The sequence below is a fragment of the Eulemur rufifrons genome, chromosome 17, assembly GCF_041146395.1.
Source record: "Eulemur rufifrons isolate Redbay chromosome 17, OSU_ERuf_1, whole genome shotgun sequence".
Classification (NCBI taxonomy): Eukaryota; Metazoa; Chordata; class Mammalia; order Primates; family Lemuridae; genus Eulemur; species Eulemur rufifrons.
This window is the reverse complement of record NC_090999.1, coordinates 28,287,250-28,309,093: the sequence shown is the minus strand read 5'-3', so window position 1 is coordinate 28,309,093 and position 21,844 is coordinate 28,287,250. Positions and strand designations below refer to the sequence as shown.

Below are 21,844 nucleotides of genomic sequence, written 5' to 3'. Positions count from 1 at the left end.
GCAAGGAAAAAAAAAAAAAAAAAAAAACATTAAAAAGTGGGCAAAACATGTAAACAGAAGTTTTTCAAAAGAAGATAGACAAATGGCCAACAAACATATGAAAAAATGCTCAACATCACTAATCATGAGGGAAATGCGAATCAAAACCACAATGAGATATCCTTACCCCTGTTAGAATGACTTTTATTGAAAAATCCAAAAACAATAGATGCTAGCATGCATGCAGAGAGAAAGGAATGCTTATACACTGTTGGTAGGACTGCAAATTAGTACAACTCCTATGGAAAATAGTATGGAGATTTCTCAAACTACTAAAAGTAGACCTACTACTTGATCCAGTGATCGCGCTACTGGGTATCTGCCCAAAGAAAAAGAAGTCATTTTATCAAAAAGATACCTGCACTCGAATATTTTACATAATTGCAAAGATGTGGAATCAACCCAAGTGCCCATCAATTCATGAGTGGATTAACAAAATGTGGTATATGTATACCATGGAGTACTACTCAGCCATAAAAAGATGAATTAATACCTTTTGCAGCAATTTGGAAGGAATTGGAGACCATTATCCTAAGCAAAGTATCTCAAGAATGAAAAAACAAACATACTCTCAAATAAATTGGAACTAACTGATGGGCACACAGTGCACAGAGGGAAGTAAGTCATTAGAAATCAAGCAGAGGGGAGGGGGCTGGAGGGGAGGGGCAAAAACCCACCTAACCGGTACAATGAACACTATTCCAGTGATGGGCACATTTATAGCCCTTACTCAAGCCATATAACAAAAACATTTGTACCCAGTTAATATTTTGAGATTTAAAAAAATTCATCCAGTTTTATCTTTATAGTCTTCAAAATAGAAGACAAGGTCAGCATCTTCATAAAACTATTGAAGTCTTTAAGGATCATGGTAGGTTACAGGAAACATATAACTAAGTTGTATGTATATAAATAATTATATATTTAACATTATATATCAGCACATAACAGAGTGCTTATTGTTCAATAACAGACACTTAATGCTTATTGGTGTGAACTTACATTCAAAAAGTAAGTATCTGAGGATCTAAATGTCAAATAACAGAAATCCAATAAAGCTTGATAGCTGAGGCTCTGAGATCCACATTTAACTTTCATTAGTTTTCTTGCATGCCATTGCTAGGGGCCAATAACCAATACAATTGCAGGCTCAGTTCTGTGAGGATATCCAGATAAGAAAAAAATACCATGAATTGATTAACCATTTGGCAACTTTCCTCCCTCTATAGGTTGTGATTTACTTTGAGAGTAAAAAAGAACTAGCACAATAATAAAAAAAAAAAGTCAGTTCAAATATGAAGTATTGAAATGATATCTGTTGAAAGAGAAAAAGTTTATTTTTATTATGGAAAATGTCAAACATATTAGTACATAAAATGAGAGTGAATAATAAGTTTCTATGTACCCAATACCTGAGTCAAGTTACCAACATGTGGTCAATCTTTCTCTGTCACTATCTTCATCTAATACCACACCTCCAATTCTGGATTCTTTTGAAGCAAATCTGAGACATATCATCTCATTCCTAAATATCTCAGTACCTGTCCCTAAAAAAATATCTTTTAAGAAACATTAACACTAAAACCATTAAACCTGAACAATTTTAATTCTTTAAAATCACCAAATACCCAGTGTTTAACTTCCCCATCTGCTTCAAAAATAATATTTTCACGTGTTTTTTTGTTTTTGTTTTTTTGCAGTCATTATAATTTTACTTTTTTTTAATTTCAGAATATTACAGGGGTACAAACATTTTGGTAACATGAATTACTTTTGTATAGTTTGAGTCAAAGTAATAGGTGTATCCATCACCTAGATAGTGTACATTGTACCCGTTAGGTGTGAATTAACCCATCCCTTCTTCCCCCTTCCCACCTGCTTGATTTCTGTTGAATTTTACTACCATATGTACACATGAATGTTGATCACTTAATTCCAATTTAATAGTGAGCACATGTGGTGTTTGTTTTTCCATTCTTGCGGTACTTCATTCACTTAGGAGGATGGTCTCCAATTCCATCCAGATTGTTACAAAAGGTATTAGTTCACCATTTTTTTTTTTTTTTTGGCTGAGTAATACACATTTGGTTTTTTTGAATAACCCAACAAAGATCACACATTATACATAGTCTTAAAACTTAAATTTTATTCTATAGTTCCCCCTCCTTTATTTTCCCTTGAAATTTGTTAAAGAAACCAGGTTGGTCTTTCTGGACCACACTCTGGACTTTCTTGATGGTATCTATTACTCTGTCTCACTCTTGGTAAGATTCAGGTTTTGTAAAATATTTCATAAATGGTACTGTGCACTGAGATTGGAAGTTACAAGTCATTTTCATTTTCTAATGTTCAGAATGATCAAATATTTCAAGGCCTGATCCATTCAAATTCTCTGTAAGCTTTTCACCTCAAAAATTTATCAGTTATCAATGAATAATATTTGCTTATAAGTTACAAAAATGTTAGTATTCTAATTCTATAATTCCTTTTATTAGATGAATTAAAGAAAAATTTTCCTTCTTCAACCATGTGATTGTCCTGCCTGAGACCCAGAATCAGCCATATTTCCAGGGAGCCCTGGCTCCTTTTGATGGAAAATGGTGTTTGGACATGATTTCTAGGCCTTTCTAGTGTCCTTTTTACATAAAGAGAAAAATATAAGTTCATATTGTTATTTCCCAAATTTAGGATTATAGATTTTTTACTACTTCAGTTTCATAATTGTATCTTTTTCTCTTGCACTGAAAATCCTCATTTCTAATTATATTAGCATAGTTATGATTAACAATTTAATTACTGAGGAGTTTAAGATTTCCTTGCAGTTCTTTTTGCCCTTGGGCATGTACACTAGGGATGTACTGACAAATTACCATATTTTAAAGATAACTGAAACATTCCTGTGTGTTTAAGCCACCAAATTGATATACAGTACAGCTCATTTGTTCCATTTTGCTTTGGATTTTTAGGGCTTTTCTTTTTTAACTTCGATTTAACCTTGTTCAGAGAAATCTAGCTTCCATCCTAGTCCTTTCCATCTGGTTCCTCTCCTCCTACCCCCACCATAGGTAACTGTTTTTTAAAGTTTGGGTTATCCTTCCATTGTTTGCTTTTAAAAAATACAAACCAATAAGGTTATAGGCACACACACAGTGTATATCCCCTTTCTTAAATAAATTATACTATATACTTTTTCCACTTTGTTTTTCACTTAATAAGACAACTTCCTAGCATTATACAGAAATATACCTCATTGATCTTTACAGCTACGTAATACTCAATCATGTGGATGTACCAGGGCATAAAATAACCTCTTTTTAAATGCAGTATTATAATATTTATATAACTAATATCTCCTTAAATGCCTCTGACTTGTGAGTTAAGAATGAAACCAAAAGTTACCAGAAACCAAGTCAACCAGGCTGATCGGTAAATGTAGAAGTTTTAGACAGGGTATATGTAATATTCAGATGACTAACACATTTCAATACAGTGGGTATATATGCATTTGGAGGGACGGGCTGAAAAATTTTTGAAAATTAACCGTAGGTTTTCTTCTAGCCATAACTGCAAAAAAACATTTGAGATGCCTATCTGAGTCCTAATATCTTCTCTGAATCCTGTTTCCCATCTAGAAAGATCAACATGACTTGAACTAAAGAAAATGAAGTGCTTTACTGATCAGAACAAGAGTTTGTCATTCAATTGTTCTGGCTGATAGGCATTGGAACATTAGTCAGCATGCTGAATGAGGTATGCCTATAACAGAACTAGACATTAAGGAAACTAATGCTAGTAATAGCTAACTCTTCTGTGCTCTTGCCATGTGGTAAGCACTGAATGAAGGCACTTTGAACATTAACTTATTAATATTTAATCTTCACTATCCTGTGAAGTAGGTACTAGTAAGTAATAGTCCTGTGTTAAAAAATAAGATACAAAGGCACTGAAAGATTAAATAACTTACGTAGAGTAAAACAGAAAATGGCAAGGCTGTGATTTAAACTCAGCCTTCTGGTTCCAGACCCCACAATCCTAATCACTATACTACTCAGCCTTTGAAAGGCATTAGGACCAAAAGAAATAACATTCAGAAGTTAGAATAGTAAACTGAGATGATAAAAATTTTCATTCTGATGCAACAACCAAATAGAAAAGAAAACAGGAAACAAGTTGGGGAATATGGTTTAATTTAAAAAAAAATTATATGCTTTAACACATTTTACTTGGAAACTTTCACTATAAGAAAAACAAAACAAAAAACATGAAAAACATCACCATGAATACATAATGTGCACTTTAATTGTGGATATATTCAATGTATATTAATGTAATACTTCCATAACATGATATTATCTCATATTGTTAACAAAGAATACACGGAAGTGATACTAGAGAACTACAGAATCCTGGATGCTGTGGCAGATGGGGTACCCTTATTGGAGCCAGAAAAAGAGCCCTGGAAGGTGGAAAGATAAAAGAGACAAGCAATCTAAAATCAGCATATTAACTAGCTGTGGGTTTTTAAAAATGTCATCAAGATGAATCTGGGAATGCCTTTAGACACAGCACACACTTTAATGAACATCAGAGAATTCACAGTGAGACTGTAAAGTTAGGAATGTAATTTTATTGTAGGGTCTTAGCCATGACTCTCACCTCACTCTACCGTATGCAGAGGAATAAGGAAAAGTCTTTAGTCATGATTTGCACCTTAATCAGCATCAAATACTTCACAATAGCCAGAAACTCTATAAATGTAGCAAAGCGGACAGGCCTTTAACTCAGTCTCAAGGCCTAGTTAACATCAGAAAATTCATAGTGGGAAAGAACCACACATACTTAAGGGTTGTGAAAAGTCCTTTAACCATCAAAGAATTCAAACTGAAGGGAAACCCAACATGTAAAAAATGCAATGAGGCCTTTAGGTATCACTCACCCATTAGCAAAGCCCACACTGAAACTCTTTAAAGGTACCCAAAAGGAGAAGGTCTTAAGTAGTGATTCATTCCTTAATTCAGTACCAGAACTTTCATAAGAAAGAGAAACTTTATGAATGTACTGAATATGCAAGGCATTTAACCAAGAAAGGGGACTTAGAAGACACAAATGCTAAAGCAGTAGACAGGTGCCTTCCAACCACCCTAAATAAGATAGCATCCTATCCCTCCCGACCCATGTCACAACGGCCCTTTACTCTGCTTTATTCTTCTTCACTGTACTCATTACTTGACACACTATACATTTACCTCTTAAAATGCTTTATCTAACTTCCTCTACTAGAATACAAGCTCTGAAACAGGAGGGAGTTTCACAAAGTTATATATCTTCAGTGCCTAGGATAAAATATGGCATGTAGTAGGCACACAATAGTTGTTGAGTGAATGATTTGTAGTATTAACACTTTCCTTATGTGGAGTATTTGGTACCTTGAGGTTACTTCATTCTAAATGAAAGAGAATTTATTTAGCAGCCTTTAACACATACAAAATGTGTTCATTGTTTTATCATACACCAGAGTAAAAAGCACTGGAATTGTTACGGTCTACAAATTATTCTCCAACTGTGTGGGGGATGGAAAGTTGTACAAAAAGCACCCAGTAATACCCTCATAATTGTAGCAACCAGTGAGACCCAAGTGGTCTACAAGGGTCATGAAGGCAAACTGGAAGTTCCCAGCTTCTGAAAGTTCTCGCTTTCTCAGGTTTGGAATCTAAATTAATACTTCTCTGAGGACTGTAAATATCCCTATCTGCCTTGTCAACCACTGGTATAGAGGGCATGGCAGTTTGGAATCCAATAGCAGCAACCCTTTTTTTGTGCAGTTTGGCACTTAGAATCATGCCTCATTAATTCATAAAACATTACTAAGGGACAACCATGCATTAAGCACTATGTACATAGATAAATTTTAAAAATACAGAGTTTACCAACTATTAATAGTAAGGAAAATAATTACAAAACAATGTGATGGGTGCAATGACATGGGAGGAGAAGATTAAGGGAACAGAATAAAGCACTATCTAATTTTGACTGGAACAGGCTAAAAAAAAAAAAGCCTATGAGCATAATATCACTGAAGCTGAGTCCTAAAAGACAGATAGGTATTTACTTGGCCACATAGAAAGACATAGAAACAATGATGTCTACCAGGGTAAAGAGGTTGAAAAAACACAAAATACATTTTGGAAAGGAACTGGAAGTACCTACAATTGATTGATCATGATGCTCTTAAAGGAGGAGAGATAGTCTGTGGTTCTAAAAACCGTATTAATAATGATTTCAATTTTTAGATACACTTAGAAAGCACAAGGTATTTTCATAGTAAGACTTATTAAAATGCTAATTTAAATAAAAATCTTCTTAGCCGTATAAGGATAAGCAAGGGGGCTGAGGCAGGGATGGGGAGAGATTCCCCTTTCTCTAAAGGCTGTACCAGAATTTTTATGTTTATGAAAAAAGAAGTCTGGGTTTTAAACATTTGAGGAACACTGGACTAGAACATGAGTACCCAGGATGACTGCAGAGGTGATACCGGGAAGGTAGGTATTCCGTGTTGCCCGGCTCTCTGTGGAAGATCCAAAGAGAAAACAAGAAATAGAAAGGATTTTATATGAATGATGAGGACTCATTGCTTGGACATATTGAATTTAAAATTACTACAGGATGTCTCAGTGAAGATACTTAATAGGCGGTTTGAAATAAGGTTTAGGGAGCAAGAGAGAAGCTGAGATTCAACTTACAGGTTTGGGAGTCAGTCTGATGTTACAGGTGGTAAAAGAATCCATGGCTATGAATGACTGCGTAAAAACATAAAGAAAAAAAGTTGGAGGGAGAAGGAGGACAGAACTCTAGTGAAGATCAATACCCAAAGACCTATAGAGCAGGCAGAAAATGAGATGCCACAAAGGAAATGAGACAGCAGAGATGAAACCTGTAGTATATAGATTAGCTTTCTATAGAAACAGGCAACCTTTTTTCCTCTAAAGCAGGGGAAAAAAGAGTAAAGTTGGTAAATATAAGTTGACCTCCTAATAAGTCTCAATTTTCTGTATGATAGGAGGAACGGCCATATGCTAGGGGAAGGACAGAGGGCCTAAGGAAAGTGATGGAAATTTGGTTCAGGCACAATGGGAGAAGGAAGAGAGGCGACCCCAGTAACAAACAGAACACTTACATTGAGAGGGTTTCTAAAATTGAAGGAAGACACTTGTAGTGATTCCACTTTGAAGGACTGCATGCCCTTCATGAGGAACTCAGCATCCCAGAAAAGGTAGATGGCAAATAAGATTAATTCAATTGAGGGCTTGCAGAATGACTAGGCTGAAGGACAAAGGGAAGAAGGAATAATTAGTAAGAACATTTGATACAGCAGTGTTCCATAAAGCTGAGGGTAGACAGGAAAGCAAGAAAATCTGAAAGGGCTGATAGTTCAGGAGTAAGGGGAGCAGTAAAGAAAAGGAGGCTATGAAGATGTAGAGAGGAGAAAAACATATATATACACACACACACCCATATATACATACACACACACACACACACACATACAAAGGAGAAAAATATATAAAATAAGGAAGTAAAAAAGCTGAAAAGATGAAGAGTTGTCATCGGTTGCTGAAATTTAAGATTTCAGAAAGAGAAACTCAATATGGTGACATTCAAGGTGCGGCCATGGGAGTAAACTGCTGGAATATGACAAAGTCACTGGGGCAGGAGTCCAGGATATCAGCAAGATATCAGAAAGATCATCCCCAAATGACAACAGGAGTTGAGGTAGACAGAAAGACCATGAAAAAGGTGTCAGGTTAGGTTCTCTAGCCTTTCACACTCACCCTTATTATTAAAGGCAAAAAGTGTTAAAATTTCTATACAGTATGAAAAGATGTACCCTAAAAACATATGAACTAATGGTGGGCTAACCTAATTTGATTTTTATCTTCATTACTCATTTGAGAAGCCATGCATTTTTTAAAACAAAATAGGAAAATCATTTTACAATTTTTATAAAATATCTAAAAGAAGAAAAATTTTAAATCCAATTAATAATACATGGCAAAATAATTAAACACAATGATTCCTTTGTGGAGTCTTTCATTATTTACCTTACTGGAAATGGAATCTAAATATTAGTCATAGTCTTTCATTTTGCCTACATTTATATCCATAGTATATATTCAAAACAATGAGGTGACTTGATTTTAATCTTTGAAGCATGGAAAACTTCAAGAAGATTAAAAAATAATCTAAAGATGGTTAAAATGGTAAGTTTTATGTTACATATATTTTACCACAATAAAAAAATAATCTAAACTAATAGAAAAAGATCTTTGTAAAGCTAAATTGGGTTACTCTTCATTATTAGTGACAGGACTACACCTGTAGTTCAAACTGACTTAGAATAACATACGAGCCATTTTAGAAACTATAGAATCATTCCTTTACAGCTGCAGTCCCCAACCCTGGAACCAGTACTGGGGGGACCTCAGAACTCTGTCCCACACTCCTACCCCTGCCCCTGCACAAGCTGGTCTGTGGAAAAATTGTCTTCCATGAAAGTTAGGAAAGGGGGTGGTACACAGCAGGAGATGATCAGTGACGAGGGCTGAAAGTTTCATCTATATTTAGAGCTGCTCCCCATAGCTCACATCACTGCCTGAGTTCTCCTCCAACCCCCCACCCCCGCCCGCCAGTTTGTGGAAAATTTGTCTTCCATGAAACCAGTCCCTGGTGTCAAAAAGGTTGGGGACTGCTGCTTTACAGGTGTAAGAATATATAATAAAAGACGGTGATGGCATTTAAAGAAGGGTACCCATGCTGTGTATCTTTACACAGTGTAATATTCTCAAATTCAGTGTCAATATGTCCTCTTTTCTGGAACTTTCTTTTCCGTTTTACGCATCCTTTTGTTTTTCTGTTTGAACTAGATGAACTTACTAGTTACAGTGATGCTGGAAGAAGTTTAAAATTTGTTTTGCATTTGTTGTATTCCATTCTTGTTCTTTCAGGGGTCCTTCACACACAGACACATACTTCTTCAAAATTTTTTCTCCTACTTCTCGGAAATCCAAGGGTTCTTTGTGTGTAGTGCAGCTTGCTCCAGAAACACCAGTATCCACTTCATGATTTTCTGGTTGTTGATCAGCACAATGCTTCAATCCCCAGTAACACATTTCACCACTGTACATCATAGCCAGCAAATGAATGTCACTAAATATTCCTGGGAAAGTCATTTAGGTTGACAGATTAGAATTAAAAGTTTAAAAAGAAACCCTAGTTATTAACTACCTGTAATAAATTCCTTTTGTCATTAAGCATTTTTCATTCTCATTTAACAGTAACCACTTGGAAAAGCCAAGTATCACTAATATAATCCTCATTGTATTTTTATCTCTATTTCACCTACTGAAAAAGCCTACTACAAAAAGAAAAACAGATTACTATCAAAGTATTTTTTAAAAGAACCATTTAGATAAGTGTTCTTAACCTTTCTGGGATCCTCTTTAGGATTTCTTTGAGAATCTAATCTAATCCAGGATATACACCCAAAATTCTGCAATTTGAGAGTACTTATAAACTCCCAGAATCCCATCCGTGGACACAACTTTTATTTGGGGGTATGCTGTAAGATCATTAATATAGCTATAGTTAAATATCCTACATCTATATGTCTCTAAGTGTCTACAGAAATTATTATGCATAATCATGCCCGAGAGGCCATACAATTATAAATTATTAAAGAAGTTAAGATACTTTGTATTACCAGGAAAAAAATACACTGCAGAATTTTTATTGAAAATTGAATGCATTCTCCTTATGGGTAGTTTTTCAATAGGCAATTATATAATTAAACATTTATGGTACATAAAGTATATTAATTTGGTAGAAAGACAAATAGACCTATTAGGATCAAAAACATCTGGGCATAAATTACTGGCTTTGTGACTTTCAGCAAGTTACCAATGCTCTTTGAGTCTCAGTTTATAAATCTAAAAAATGAGGATTCCATATGCTCTACTTAATTCATGGAGTTTCTTAAGGAATGTATAAAATAAAAATGTATCAGAGTTTTAGAAACTATGAAGTGTTAAAAATAAGTGATTTATTCTAACATACTTCTGTGATTAGAAAAGGTTACCTGAAATAAATGGGCATCATAATCTCAGCTGCTCACCTAATATGGTTCAAAAGAAATGACTATGATGGTACTAGAAATTCAACTTTCAATACTGTGGTAGTTTCTGTTTTTAATCTATTGCAAGCTTTTTAAAGTCTAAGAGTTTGTCCCCACAGTTTTCACCTTCACTTCATCTCAAATTCTGCTTGTAAATAGTAACAAGAGACACAACAAGTTCGGCAAAATAGCTGACTCATTAACATATTGTATCAGTAAAAAAATAACCACTGAAGAGCAGAATCTGAGACTTCCGTTCATGAAAACATAATAGACTACACTGTATTATGCTTTGTATGTATAAAACAAATTTTACTTAATAAGTACAAGGCATGTTACATATAATGATTTCTTTTTACTTTACTCCTTTGTAGTTAAAAGATCATAAACCTCAAAGAAAAGGCTAGATACAGCATTGGATATTATTCAGAATTATTTTCTATTAGATACAGCATTTGACTGAATGTATAACCTTTTTATTTTGTGATCCTATACTCTGTCCAGTTATTCCTAAAAACACCAATGTAGGAAAGCAAGGAGACAGAAGCAAAAATGGAAGGAAAGTTGAATTTCCGAACAGGCTAGAACTTTGGGAGGAAGAGCTGAAGTTATGTCCCACAAAGTGAAGCTACTTGGTGAGAAATGTTTTCCTAAGGGAGATCTGAGAAACAATTTTTGCCCCACTTTTTAGGTTAACCTCATTCTTTATATTAGCAACAAAGAGTAACCCATGACTGAGATATAGAGATATCCTACCAAAGAGTATTTCTAGAAAGAGAATGAATGGCTGTTATGATAAACAGTGGTTCTCAAACTTTTGCCTGCATTTGAATTACATTGTGGACTTACTAAAATACTGATTGCCTGCTCCTCACCCCAGTTTCACATTCAGGTATGGGGTTGGGTCTATCAATTTGCAACTTTTAAAACTAACTCCTAAAACGTAGGGTGATTCTCATGTTGCTGGTCCATAGAATACTTTCAAAACGACTGCATTAAAATATCAAAGGAAGAGATGACCAAGGTAAAAATTAGGTACTTTCTTCCTCTCTATTCCTACAAGGAGTCCACTACTCTATAGATATAGGCTCTTTGCTTCTATAAATTTTCCTTGATATTTTCTTTTTCTGTTAATACTCAGCATGGTTTTTCAATAAAACACTTTACACTGTGCCTGCCCTTGGTAAATGCACATGTGACAGTGGGAAGGGCCTATGTGACAGGCGTGGTGGGGGTGGGGATGGAGAAAGAGAATAACCCATCAAGTGAGAGGGCAGAAAGGTAACTTTCTCACACAAAAAAGTGGCCAGACTAGCACCTTCTGGGAGCAGTGATGTCCAAATCACTTATAAAACTTTAAAAAGAGATCACATTACCTGCACTTAGTAATTTCGCTGTATCTAGGTCTTGGAAAGAAACCCCTTCATTTAGCTGGATAGGACACCGATAATTTAGCATCTGTAGCAAGTAATTGATTCCATCAACAAGGTACTAAATGAAAGTAAAAGCCAAAGAATTAAAAGCATTATATTCAGAGCTGTATAAACTTCAAATATTAATTGTTTTCCATTCTTTGCTCAAGAAAAAAATGGGCTAATATGTACTATACATATAGCTTATGACTATCACATTTCAATGGTATAAGGTTCCACCACTCTAAGACTTTCATAATACAAGTATACACCTTCAAATGCTCCAATTAGTAAGAGTATTAAAAAAATGTTAACCAAGAACATATTTCATTAATACACTTGTCAAAGATGGTAGAGGAAAAAAGGGTAAAGATAATAAAGATGTGTTCAATAACAATTTATTAAAAACATGTATATACTTATAATTTAGAAATATTATGATCAAACTTTTATCTCTGAAAGTGTGACCTTCCATTTCCAATCCCACCTAAACTACGTGTACATTTAACACAAGTTCAAATCCTTAGTGATACAATACTAAGACCCATGTCTTTGGATTTAGTGATTTGGTCAGAACAGGAAAGATGAATCAGGGGGCCACAATTTTCTAAGAGCAGGGTCATGTAGGTTCTTTAGGAGCATTTTGCTGACACAGGCTCCCAACCAAGTGTTTCCTTTAGGCCAAAAAAAAAAAAAAAAAAGGCTTACAAATTGATATAGTTTATCTTATATTTAAAACAATAAAAACCCAGATCTTAAAAAAAGCAGGTAGAACTTCCAGTTTACACAGTGCTTCCATGTGCTATCTTAGTCTTTAGAACAATCCCAATTTTTTTAAGATTACACAGCTAGTAAGTGAAAGATCTAGAACACAAACCCAGACAGACCCTTTGATTCTACTATTCTTACTATTATAGCAAAGACAGCTTATTGCAACCTATAAATATCAACAATCAAAAATGTGTAAGAAATGCCTTTTTACCTTTTTAAGAAAAGTAGATTTTCTCAAGAGCCACTCTCTTCTTTTGGTCAGAGAATGACAATACATATATAGCAGGGCTCCTCGTCTCCAAGAGAGACATTCCAGTAGCTCGTCCCCAAGCAAATTGCAGAGCTGAAACACAAAGACATAGCTAAAAAGAGAACTTGATGTTTATAAAAGTCGAAGTTAAATTTCAAAAACTCAGCAATTAAAAACACTCTCATGTCACAAAATGTGCCCTTTGCTTACAGAGGAATGCTTTACTTTGAATCAACTAGAAATACAGAAGTTTATTGCTACATGAAAATTAAAATAAACTACTTAAATTTACAAATAGTTTTACAAAATAATTTTTAAAATATTTTAGTAGAAAATTACCCTAATATATTTGAAATATAAGTAGTCACAATCTGATTAAAAAGATAACTTCTCAGAAATACATTACTTGATGCAAGAACATATCTATTTCTATTACTGCTAGAATAAACTATTGAAAAGCTATACACAAAAATAATTTTAAGAAATCAAAACTTTTATGGCACTATGTCATTTAAATCCAGGGATGATTTGTTTTCACAGTTAGCCTTTCCTGATAAATATAGTGAACAAAAAAGATATCTATCTCAGTATTAATAGTCAGCAGACAGTTAAAGATGAGAAATTAATTACTTGCTTGAAAGAGTATCTAGGACTAGAGATATAAATCCTTCCTTTTTTTTTTGAGACAGAGATTCTCTCTGTTGCCCATGATAGAGTGCTGTGGCGTCAGCCTAGCTCATAGCAACCTCAAACTCCTGGGCTCCAGCAATGCTCCTGCCTCAGCCTCCTAAGTAGCTGGGATTACAGGTGCGCACCACTGCTCGTGGATAATTTTTTCTATTTTTAGTAGAGATGGGGTCTCGCGCTTACTCAGGCTGGTCTCAAACTGCTGAGATCAAGTGATTCTCCCGCCTTGGCCTCCTAGAGTGCTAGGATTACAGGTGTGAGCCACTGTGACCGCCTAGAGATATGTATCTTGGAATTACCTACATAAAGATAGTAGTAAAAAGCATGTGAATACGTTGTCAAGCAAAGACAGAATAGAGACAATCAGAGGATAAAAGAGACATCCTGTGAGTTATCCTACAAGTTATTCTTTCAACTTTAGTGCCCATGTTTCTAGAATGGAAGAGAGGGTAGTTGCTAGGGAAAGAGCAAGAGAGAGCATCTTACTTCTTAGGAGATGGCCTGGTTTGGTGGCTCACGCCTGTAATGCTAGCCCTTTGGGAGGCCAAAGTGGGAAGAAAATTAGCTGGGTGTGGTGGTGCACGTTTGTAGTCTCAGCTACTTTGGAGGTTGAGGTGGAAGGATCACTTAAGCCCAGGAGGTCGAGGTTACAGTGAGCTATGATCAAGCCACTGTACTGTAGCCTGGGCAGAAGAGCAAGACCCTGTCTCTTTAAAAAAAAGAAAAAAGAAGGAGACAAGAAGCATGCAGGAAGGGAGTGATCAATACTAAGATCGGTAGCAAATGTTCAGAAGGATGAAGACTATAAAAAGAACAACAGATGTGGTAATTAGATTAAGTAACCATCAAGAAAACACAGCATCTGCAAAAGTAAAGGGAACAGAAATGGGGAGTATCTATGTTTAGAAAATGATTAGGTACTACAATTACAATCTCAGTATGCAAATATTCTGAAACATTTATTAAAATATGATACTTTGTTTGTAACATTGGTCTGAAATGTTGAGCTCTCATATCTCCCTCCTTCAATCTTAATTTAAAAGAGAAACAAAGATACAATCAAGAAGAAAAAAATAGACTCCAAAAAGCCTGAGAGCAAGAACTAGCAACATTCCACCATAATTTCTGGGAGTGTAAAACTTACTTTTGGATGCATATTATTTTCCTTAACTAAAATTTCTGGTTCTGAAAGAAAACTGATGAGCTCTTTTACTTTGTGTGAAGAAGAGTCTTCAGGAAAATCTTCATCTACTAGCTTATTCTCCTCAAAATATGTCATGTCCAAAATAGCCTAAAGAAAAAGAGAAAAAAGTACCTATGAATGATTTACATTTTAAAGGATAACTCTTTAAAATTATGAAAAACATAATTATTATATTCTTTGCGCGCTCCCTCCCTCTCTCTCTCTCTCTCTCTCTCTATATATAATCCCCGAAAAGTTTCTAAGTGCCTGCTATATCAAATTAAGGTTACCACCTATAGTTTTGTATATTGAATCTTCAAAGGATTTATGTTTTTCCAAATGCAGAGCCAGTATTTGGGGGATATGTACCCTGCCACCCAACGGTGGAAGAATACCATCAACATTATGCAATTCAGAAATTAAGTCCCCAGTACCCAGCATTCCCAAATACTAGAGACACTCTATTCCGGCATCTTGAAATTCCCCAGTCCTGTTTCTTTTTTTACTCTATTGCACTAAAACTAAGGAAACTGGGTTCTAGTGTCAGTTCTACCACTAACCACCTAACTAACCAAGGTCAAGTCAATTTTATCTTTTTTGAGCTTTAGTTTCTTCATTGGTAAAATGGTAAATTGGACTAAATGCCTTTCTAAATTCTGGAATTAATTAACATATGTAAAGCACTAGGAACATTACCTAGCACACAGTTAGTGATCCTGAAGTGGTAAGTGTTATGGTGTGGAAGGCCTAAGCCAGGAACGAGAGATCCATCATCCTACAGAAGATGATCTGTTGATTTAGAACCATAAACAGGGTTCAAGAGGACCTGGGAAATTTAAATCTGCATCCCTAGGTCTTTTGCCTTCTTCTAGGAAGTAAATTAAAATATTTAGAACATTTCCATGTGAAAAAAAATGAGGTGCTATCCACCATATGCAGACAAGCAGGAGCCTTCTGAAAGGTAAGAAAGTAAAGCAAAGTACCTGCCGAATTGTAACATTTATTTGGGGTTGTGAATAGCTGTTAGGCTCATTCAGCCATGAAGTTTGAAGGCAGAAACTGTCTTTATGTACCTTCTAACAGAAGGCACAGTGCCAGGCATGTAAACGCTACGAATGGGCAATTTGGAAGCTTAACTAAGTTTAGTCCTATAACCATTTCAGTTTTATTATCCCTTAATGATCACGAAAGGCCATATGAAAACACTCTATCAATTACAAAGTGCTAAATAAATGTTAGTTACTATAATGAAATTATATTTCTTGATGTCAGCCTGTCTCAGCAGTGTTCCAGAAAACCAAGAAAACAGGTACTGTCCACACAGAGGCTGAATTTGAAAGGAAAATAAAAGAAAAAAGGAAGAACAGAAAAAAATCTCAGGACAGGCATGATACTAGAAAGGGGAGCCACACTGAGAATCTTAAGGAAAGGAAACTATCGGGGAAAAAGAAAAAAAATCAGGGCCCTTACAGAATCCCCTACTTCCTTTGAAACCATCGAGAACTTAGATATTGCATGCACTAGAATTCTGCTTTTTTATCTCTAAATGGAAGCAATTCTGTTATCTGGAAGACTTTTTTCCCTGACTTTTCTTATCAATACATCTCATAAATCTTACTTCTTTGTACATGGCATCAAAGTTCCAAATCTATATGCTTTATGCATACAGTTTTTTGAACAAATTAACATTTTAAATCTGCCCTTATAAGACAGAGTCCACATCTATTTCAGTACCTGTGTGTAAAGTTCTAGAAGATCTGATGGATTTGAACATTCTTTCTCTTCTCTACAAAGGAGTTTCAATTTTTCTAGTGCTGCAGAGGCCCGAATTAAAAAGTGATCTGTAAGGAATAGAAACATGATAATTACTTCACATAGTTTCAGAATGCTATTTAAACATAAAAAGTTATGTATATGAAATGATGAGATGAAAATTATGGTATATGGATAAACAGCATGGTAGTAATAATATCTTATCTAAAATATAAAATATATCAGAATGTCTAATCCTAACTAAATACATTTATTATGGAAAGCAAAAGTCTGAAAACTTTTTAGATTCACTGTTGCCATTTCTTGAATGCAGTCTGTATTCTCATAATACTTCTCTTATGATGTAGATGCACTTAATGTTTAAATAAAAACTTTCACTGGAATACTACAAATATACATAAATCTAGAGAAGGGGTTTCCACTGAAAACTTGTAATTTCATAAATTTAATTGTAAATGTTTTCTAAAAGAACACAATTGACCAAATCGAATGCCTCATAAAATATCAACACTCTGAGCAATTATAACTTTATCATAATGAGTTTCTAGCTGTTAGAATTAAATTTACATAATGCATCTGTGTATTTTATTCCCTTAAAAACTTAGAAATGAAATAAATTACCCCATTTCTTTAAAACCTAAAAGAAAATGAACTAAATCCTTCTAATATGCCCAAGGATCACAATTCACCCTCCCCCCTTCACTGTCTCCTAATTGTTTCCCCTTTTTCTAATGTCATAATCTCTTAATTTATTGTATCATTTTACCTTACATGTCCACTCCAAGGTACTACACACCCTTCTGCATCACCTCATGCAGTCAAATTGAGGTATCAAAACACTAAAGTCCCTGAGTTTGCCCCTCTATGCTTCCCTTCTGAAATATATACCATTTTTTCCTCACTGGTCAACAGACAGATAATGTTGCACTTGTTGAAGGCCCATCTGATCCAGCCTCAGCAGTTACATAAACCGATAAGCTGTTCAATGTTGAAGAGAAAGCACCTGCAGTTTACGTCCACTGGCAATCATATGATAACCTTAAGTTTTCCCAAGTCAAGCCTACCTGTAGGTAGACTGGATTCTGATTACTTTAAGATCTACTATTCACCTGAATTGAAAGCTACTTCTTTAGCCTGTGTTCCTACCCCTAGCCCAGAAGTAACACCCATAGAACCCCCCCCAAAGATTCTACTATTAACTGAAATTGTACGGAACATGGCACTCCTTAGGTGCTTTAGACTGTGTTGATATTTTCTTCTTAGCTTGCAAATTATTTTAAATGTAAAGAGTTTCATTGTACTCACCAAACCATTGCTGAAGGAGTTTGTCACATGATCTCATGTCATAATTACTGTGGGGGGTGGGTGTGACACAGCTCACATTTTGGAAAAGCCCATAAAAATGCAGCAATTTTACTAGAACTATTTAGTCAAATGATCGGAAAGGCAAAAGATGAAAGTGATTCTTAATAATCTCTGGAAAAAGTCCCTCCCATGGCATACTTCCAGATAGTAAACATATTGTGCTTGTACAATGACAAATAAATGAACAAAAAATTGGCCAGAAATAAAAGAGAGCACTCTTAGAAGGAATAATGTCTGGTTGCATATGATCTAATTTGAAAAAGACAATGGGAAATATTAAACCCCTATAACCTAGTATAAATATACAGTTACATTAAAGGGCAAATTTTGAATTTGTGTATTATTTTTGTTGTGTGGGAAAAGAATACTAAGTTCAATTCATATACATGCAAATCTTGTTTTAATTAAACTTCATAAAAGAAAATCATGCTAGTTAATACTTTAATAAGATTAAACTGATTTTAATACTGATTAATAATTCATAATATGGACCACTGTAGCACGTTTTCAGAAGTATAAAATCCCCAAACAAAAATACAGTATATGGCACAATTGACTTTTTTTTTTTTTTGAAGCAGTCTCGCTCTGTTGCCCTGCCTTGAGTGCAGCGACTTCATCATCACTCACTGCAACCTCAAACTCCTGAGCTCAAGAAATCCTCCTGCCTTAGCCTCCTGAGAAGCTGGGACTACAGGTGTGCCCACTAATTTTTTCTATTTTTAGTTGCCTGGCTAATTTTTTTTTTCTATTTTTAGTAGAGACCAGGTCTCCCTCTTGTGGGTCTCAACTCAAACTCCTGACCTCAAGCAATCCTCCCACCTCGGCCTCCCAGAGTGCTAGGATTACAGGAGAGAGTCACCGCTCCTTCCCCCGGCCGCCCCCGCCCCCCCCACCGGCACCATTGATTTTTATTTCCAGCCCTCACTCATTCCAGACTGGATTAAACAACTGTTCCAAGGAAAATGAGAATGGCTGTTGGACTCTGTGATAACTTAAAAAATTCTTTGATCTCTCTGGACTTCTTCAAATGGAATTACAGGTAACTTAGATACACTTCCAAGTAATAGCTACTACTATCCGAGAACTATGCATGTGAAGCCTGGGATTCACTTACCACGAACCAAAGAAAAAAAAAAAGTCTGTGCGTCACTGAAGAACACAATCCTGAGAAAAGATAATTCGGCAAAGATTCTTCACTGAAATGAGGGCATTTTATCACAGTCTTTCTTAAATAAATTCAAGAACTATTCAATTGCTTGGATAGTTGGAAAATACTCCAACACTGTTTTCCTATGAATCTGATGACAATGAGTCAGTCCACAAGAATTTTATAAACCTATCTGTAGTAATGACTCAAAACTCAAAAAGGAGTAATGTAGAATCTACAGGCAGCTGAGAAGTAATGAAAAGAGAATTAGACTTAAAATCAGAAGATAGAGGTAATTCTCTAAGCCAGTTTTTCCTAAAAAAAAAAAGCTTAGACGTTTCCAAAACAAGTGTTCTAATACAAAGCCCTTGTGACAATTGAGATGTATGCGAAAGAATACTCTAAATTACAACCAATGTAAATCTCTTCTGTAGAATACTGTTTACAGTTAAGTTTTAAATCCAAAACATAAAAAAGAAATTTACAACACAGCAATGAGAAGGTAGGACTCTTATACATGCCTATCTATCTTTCCTGGATGCAAAACCACTATTACTAATTTAAACTTTCATGTGTACTTTGTTATTCAGACTCTACGCTTTTCCCAATCACTGAGACAGGTAAACCCGACAGCAAAGACCTGGCTGAGATACCCTTACGTGACAGATTTTCATGGGTTCTGAAAAATATGGGTTTTAAGCCGTATTTTGCAATAACGCTTTGGCAATGTGAGTTCTGGGGAGTGGGCAAACGACAGCGCAGCGGAGATCAGAGCGCAAGACCTGGGAGAGCTACGGCCTGGGACCCCCACGGACCAAAGGCTACCGCCTCCAGCTTTTACAGCCATCGAGCGCCAGCCCTGTAAAACTGTTCGCCCCACCCACTTCCCTCTCCTCCTCTCCCTCACCGTCTTCACCGGCAGCTTCACTAAGTTGCTGTATGTGGGCCTGAGCCAGGTCCCCGAGCTCTTCCACTCGCCTCACCACACTGGGGCCCGCAGCAGCCATGGCCACAACAGGCGGGCGCGCCCCAGCCCACGTGACCGCGCTGGCCTGAGATCACCTGATCCCTCAGCGCGGGCGGGGTATGGGGCGGAGTTCGCATGGTTGGTGGGAGGAGACATCAACTCCGGAAAAAGGACTGACCCAGGCCGGCAAAGGTCTTTCCGGGTTATTTTCTTCCTCCGGGACTTTCTCCCACCCTCCCACAATCCTGAGCAGCTGGGAGACTGTAGCGACCGGTGTGACGTAGAGGCACACCTCTCTCTAAACCAATCGGGAGCCAGCCATGCCCCCAGGGTGGCCCAATGGGAAGTCAGCTCTCTCCAGAGGGCGCGGGGACGGCGGGTTGGCTGTGTCTGGCCGACAGGATGCGATTTGACGTCCGGCCTCGCGTGTCTGTCTAGGGCTAGAGCGGTAGTCGAGAGAGCGGGCGGGAGGGTCTGGAAAGAGTACTGTTGGCTTTGGTCTTCTAGTAAGGAGGTTGCTAAAATAAAATGATTATAACCCCCTGGTCAGAAATAGAAACCCTGCGGGCTCTTCTGTAGCACATCCGAGTTTCCAATAGGTGGTTCTGCGTCTGGGTGGAGAGCTGCAAACACTAGTGGAGTTGCCAGTCTACGTAGTTGAATATTGCTTTTCTAAATCTGAATATTAGCAGTCAGGTTTGTTTTATCTCTGACCTCCCTTGACTAGTTCACCTTTACAGTATTTTAACCGTCTCTCACCCGATAATACTAAACTTTACAGCTACAAACAATTTCTATTGCCATACATCTGGAGACCTTCCCTTAAGAGGCAAATTGTGCGTGAGGTTCATCTCAACCAGGAGTCTCAAAGCACTCAGTCAAGAAGTCTAACTTCCACTTTGCATTCCCTGATTGCTTTCTTGTCTGTGGTCAAATAAATCTTTAACTCTGTTTATTCCTTTTTCAGTTTGACACAGTATATCTTGAATAACCTCCATCCTATCTTATTTCTTATAGAAGGTGGTTTTTTTTATTTAATAGAAAATAGTAAAAGTAGCAAATAATGTATTGTGATTTATGAATGATTGACCACAATGACTTACTTTCTTTCTTTCTTTTTTTTTTTTTTTTTTTTTTTTTTTTGAGATAGCGTCCCACTCTGTCACCCTGGCTAGAGTGCGGTGGCGTCAGCCTAGCTCACAGCAACCTCAAAGTCCTGGGCTCAAGCAATCCTTCTGCCTCAGCCTCCCAAGTAGCTGGGAATACAGGCATGTGCCACCATGCCCGGCTAATTTTTTCTATATATTTTTAGTTGTCCATCTAATTTCTTTCTATTTTTTAGTAGAGACAGGGTCTCACTCTTGCTCAGGCTGGTTTCAAACTCGTGAACTCAAATGATCCACCTGCCTTGGCCTCCCAGAGTGCTAGGATTACAGGCGTGAGCCACTGCGCCTGGCCCTCACAATGACTTTCTAATTTAGCTTTATAACACCAGTTTCTTCCTGTGTCAATTTACCCTAAATATGGAGTACAGAAATCATGTATTAGTGCTGTGTCCTCGATGCCTCATACACTGCCTGGCACATAAATACTCAGAAGAATGTTTATTTACTGAATAAAAACTCCATGCTATCCTGTCAATGTATTGTTCACCTTATAATCAAGAAGCTGAAAGCCAGGAAGGTTGCATTATATGATCAAGGTGGGCTAAAGTATCAAACCCTAATAGACATTTGGCACCTTAAAATGCCAAACCTCACTAAGTATATATTCTAAACAAAATTTACAATTCTAATGATGCATTAAATAACCATGGACTTTCAGCAGATACATACCTAACACTGGGACTTATTACTCAGCTGATACTCTGGTATATGCTTATTTTCATAAAAAGAGTTGAAAGGGATCTGAGAGTATATAGTGCAGTCTCTCATTTCCAGATGAAGAAAATGAAGAGAATGTAACTATTAACCCCTCCCTCCAAACCTTAGAACACATAAATCTGTGATTTGTCCCAGATCACACCGAAGTATGCACCTATAGAAGGCTGTCTCACCACAGAGATAAACAGATAACAGCCAG

At 36.4% G+C, this 21,844-nt stretch overlaps 1 protein-coding gene across 1 annotated transcript; it reads right to left on the bottom strand.

Moving 5' to 3' along the window:
* Positions 1–8,356: 8,356 nt before the first annotated feature.
* On the bottom strand, positions 8,357–19,802 carry RIMOC1 (RAB7A interacting MON1-CCZ1 complex subunit 1). Its single transcript, XM_069492165.1, has 6 exons — positions 19,703–19,802; positions 16,245–16,351; positions 14,472–14,618; positions 12,602–12,733; positions 11,584–11,698; positions 8,357–9,253 (listed from the first exon to the last, which is right to left on the bottom strand). The coding sequence occupies exons 1-6, from the start codon at positions 19,800–19,802 to the stop codon at positions 8,970–8,972; spliced, it is 885 nt and encodes a 294-aa protein (XP_069348266.1). The 3' UTR covers positions 8,357–8,969.
* Positions 19,803–21,844: the final 2,042 nt, after the last annotated feature.